We start from the raw sequence: 3117 nt of genomic DNA on the forward strand, positions 1-3117 counted from the left end.
AGCAGCTGTAAATCCTCAACTCCAAGACCCCATCTCCTGCCTGCCTCCTGGTGTTTCGAGAAGCAGAGTCTAACGGGGCAGTTGTTTCCCGGGAGAGTCCAACTTCCAGGAGTACAGTCACCTTTACAATTCAGGCTTTCACTCGAGAGCCACCCTGCGGCATGGCAGTGTCCAGCCCCTAGCAAGGGCTTCCTCCAGGAGAGATGTGTTTATGCACTGCCTCCAGGGCTGTCCACAGGCGGCAGGGAACCCAGCACTCGGGCCACCAGCCCCCGTGAGGCCTAGCCTTGTCGGGGCCCATCATCTCACGGGGACACCAGCCTGGTTCCCTTTGTGGCTGAGAAGGCCCACCTGCTGGGTCACTCTAACCATCCAGGACTAGGCCCGGGGATCCAGCCCAACCTCTGCAGACTACCTGCCCATCCAAGACCCCCTCGGGAGGGATGTCACCCACCCAGTCTCAGCTCCCAACTGGCCAGAAACCTTAGTTCAGTCTCAACCCCGCAGGTTGCCCGGGGAGCCCCACTGCGCAGCGCGCGGCCAGGCTCGCAATCAGTCTCCCGGCCACGCGGGGCGCCCGGTCGGCCCACAATGCAGCGCTCCGGCCTCACCCCCGCCGCGGATTGGCCCCTGCGACTTCCGCTTCCCTGAGGACGGGACGCGGACCGGCAGCACGGGGGAGGCTGGGGCGCACGGGGAAGCCGACAGCATGGGGGAGACTGGGGAGGCCGGAGCGCACGGGGAAGCTGACAGCATGGGGGAAACTGGGGAGGCCGGGGCGCACGGGGCGGCCGGCATCACGGGGGAGGCCGGGGCGCACGGGGAAGCCGACAGCATGGGGGAGGCTGGGGAGACCGGGGCGCACGGGGCCGAGGCCGCCGAGCTGCTGCCTTTCCTGGCGCCGGGCGCCCGGGCCGACCTGCAGACGGCGGCGGCGCGGCACGTGCTGGCCCTCACCGGCTCCGAGCCGGGCCGCGCGCTGCTGGCCGGGCAGGCGGAGCTGATGCGGGCGCTGGCAGAGCTGGCGGCCGCCCCGGCCCCGGCCCCGGCCCGCGACGCGTCGCGCGCGCTCGTGAACCTGGCCGCCGACCCCAGCCTGCACGCACTGCTGCTGGCGGCCGACCCCGGGCTGCCGGCCCGCCTGCTCGGCCGCGCCCTGGACCCGCAGTGGCCCTGGGCCGACGAGGCGGCCGCCGTGCTGGCCAACCTGAGCCGCGAGTCCGCGCCTTGCGCCACGCTGCTGGAGGCGCTGACGGGCGCCGCGCCCGAGGGGTCAGGGCTGGAGCGCGTCGTGCGCGCCCTGTGCACCCCCGGCTACAATGCGCGCGCGCCACTGCATTACCTAGGGCCGCTGCTCTCCAACCTCAGCCAGCGGCCCGCGGCACGCTCCTTCTTGCTGGACCCCGACAGGTGAGACCCCGGGGCACCCGCGCGGACTAGGGCCGTGGCAGGGGCGAGGAAGGCAGCCGGGCCGGCAACGAGAGAGGTCCCTCCCTCCAGGTGCGTGGTCCAGCGGCTGCTGCCCCTAACCCAGCACCCAGACTCCTCTGTGCGCAGGGGCGGGGTGGTGGGGACGCTGCGGAATTGCTGCTTCGAGCACCGTGAGTGACAGCGGGGGGGGGGGGGCAGCTGGGGCGTGGCCAGGGTAGAAGTTGGACGCTGTGGTGGGGGGCTCGCGGGTCGACCGGGTCCCTGAACCCTCCTCGCGTGCAGGACACCATAAGTGGTTGCTGGGCCCAGAGGTCGACATCCTTCCCTTCCTGTTGCTGCCTCTAGCCGGGCCTGAGGAATTCTCAGAGGAAGAGATGGACAGTGAGTGGCTTGGGCGTGCAGGAGGGTGCCCCCCCCACCTTGCAGGGAGTTGAGCAGGTGGGGCACCACTGGCCAGACCTGGTCCCCCAGCAGCTTCTGCGCTCACCCCAGGGCTGCCCGTGGACCTGCAGTACTTGCCGGCCGACAAGCAGCGGGAGCCTGATGCTGACATCCGCAAGATGCTCATAGAGGCTGTCATGCTGGTGAGGGGGCGTCCTGGCGCGTGGGCACCTGGGCGCGGGGCTGCGTGTGGGCGCACACATGCCTAGGCACACTGCTTGCTCCCCAGCTGACAGCCACTGCAGCTGGCCGGCAGCAGGTGCGAGACCTGGGCACCTACCTGGTCCTCCGGGAGCTGCACAGCTGGGAGCCAGAGCCAGATGTGAAAGTGGCCTGTGAGAAGCTCATTCAGGTGTGTGGGGGGCTGTGGGGGCTGGCAGCAGCACCCGCTGTCGGCGAGGGCTCACCGCTGGCCCCTGCCCCATCTCCTGCCCACCAGGTGCTGATCGGGGATGAACCAGAGCCAGGCATGGAGAACCTGCTGGAGGTCCAGGTGCCTGAGGATGTAGCACGGCAACTGGAACAGCTGGAGCTGGAACCAGGCCCTGCGTCCTCCTGACACGGCCCGGGCCGCGCTGACTGAGCAGGAACCGGGCCCCGTGTCCTCCTGGCACGGCCCGGGCCGCGCTGCCCTGAGCAGGAACCGGGCCCCGCGTCCTCCTGACACGGCCCGGGCCACGCTGCCCTGAGCAGGAACCGGGCCCCGCGTCCTCCTGACACGGCCCGGGCCACGCTGCCCTGAGCAGGAACCGGGCCCCGCGTCCTCCTGACACGGCTCGGGCCGCGCTGCCCTGAGCAGGAACCGGGCCCCGCGTCCTCCTGACACGGCTCGGGCCGCGCTGTCCTGAGCAGGAACCGGGCCCTGCGTCCTGACACGGCCCGGGCCGCGCTGCCAGCCATGTTGGTGCCAGCAAGAAAACAGCCTGACCCGAGGCTCCAGGCATGGGGAGAGGAGAGGTGGACCAAGGAGGACGCTGCTGCCCGCCTTGGGAGAGGGATGCTGGGGTCCATGCAGTGGGTGTGGAGGACACGAAGGTGTGAAGAGAACTGTTCCATTGCAGGCAGGGCCGCAAGGAATGTCCCGCTGCACGGCAGGGCCCTGCGATGCCTGCACCCACCTGAACGCAGCTCCACCTCCCTTTGCATGGACACTGGACAACCCCGCTGAGAATTCTAAATTTATTTAGCCATTGTCTGCCTCTGCAGAGTTGGTCTTTACTATCAATGTGAGCTTGGAAGTTGATG

The 3117-nt window shown here is 69.4% G+C and overlaps 1 protein-coding gene across 1 annotated transcript; it reads left to right on the top strand.

Annotated features, from left to right (window-relative positions):
• The first annotated feature begins 709 nt into the window (after window positions 1–709).
• On the top strand, window positions 710–2449 carry HGH1 (HGH1 homolog). The gene is made up of 6 exons (XM_004599951.2): window positions 710–1410; window positions 1501–1601; window positions 1714–1812; window positions 1924–2015; window positions 2102–2224; window positions 2312–2449. The coding sequence occupies exons 1-6, from the start codon at window positions 710–712 to the stop codon at window positions 2429–2431; spliced, it is 1236 nt and encodes a 411-aa protein (XP_004600008.2). The 3' UTR covers window positions 2432–2449.
• Window positions 2450–3117: the final 668 nt, after the last annotated feature.

This window comes from Ochotona princeps, unplaced genomic scaffold (assembly GCF_030435755.1).
Source record: "Ochotona princeps isolate mOchPri1 unplaced genomic scaffold, mOchPri1.hap1 HAP1_SCAFFOLD_121, whole genome shotgun sequence".
In the NCBI taxonomy this organism is placed as follows: domain Eukaryota; kingdom Metazoa; phylum Chordata; class Mammalia; order Lagomorpha; family Ochotonidae; genus Ochotona; species Ochotona princeps.

Coding starts and splice junctions, on each gene's coding strand:
- HGH1 (XM_004599951.2), top strand. CDS start 710: ATGGGGGAGACTGGGGAGGCCGGAGCGCACGGGGAAGCTGACAGCATG. Junction 1,813..1,923: donor CTCAGAGGAAGAGATGGACA/GTGAGTGGCTTG, acceptor CGCTCACCCCAG/GGCTGCCCGTGGACCTGCAG. Junction 2,225..2,311: donor CCTGTGAGAAGCTCATTCAG/GTGTGTGGGGGG, acceptor CCTGCCCACCAG/GTGCTGATCGGGGATGAACC.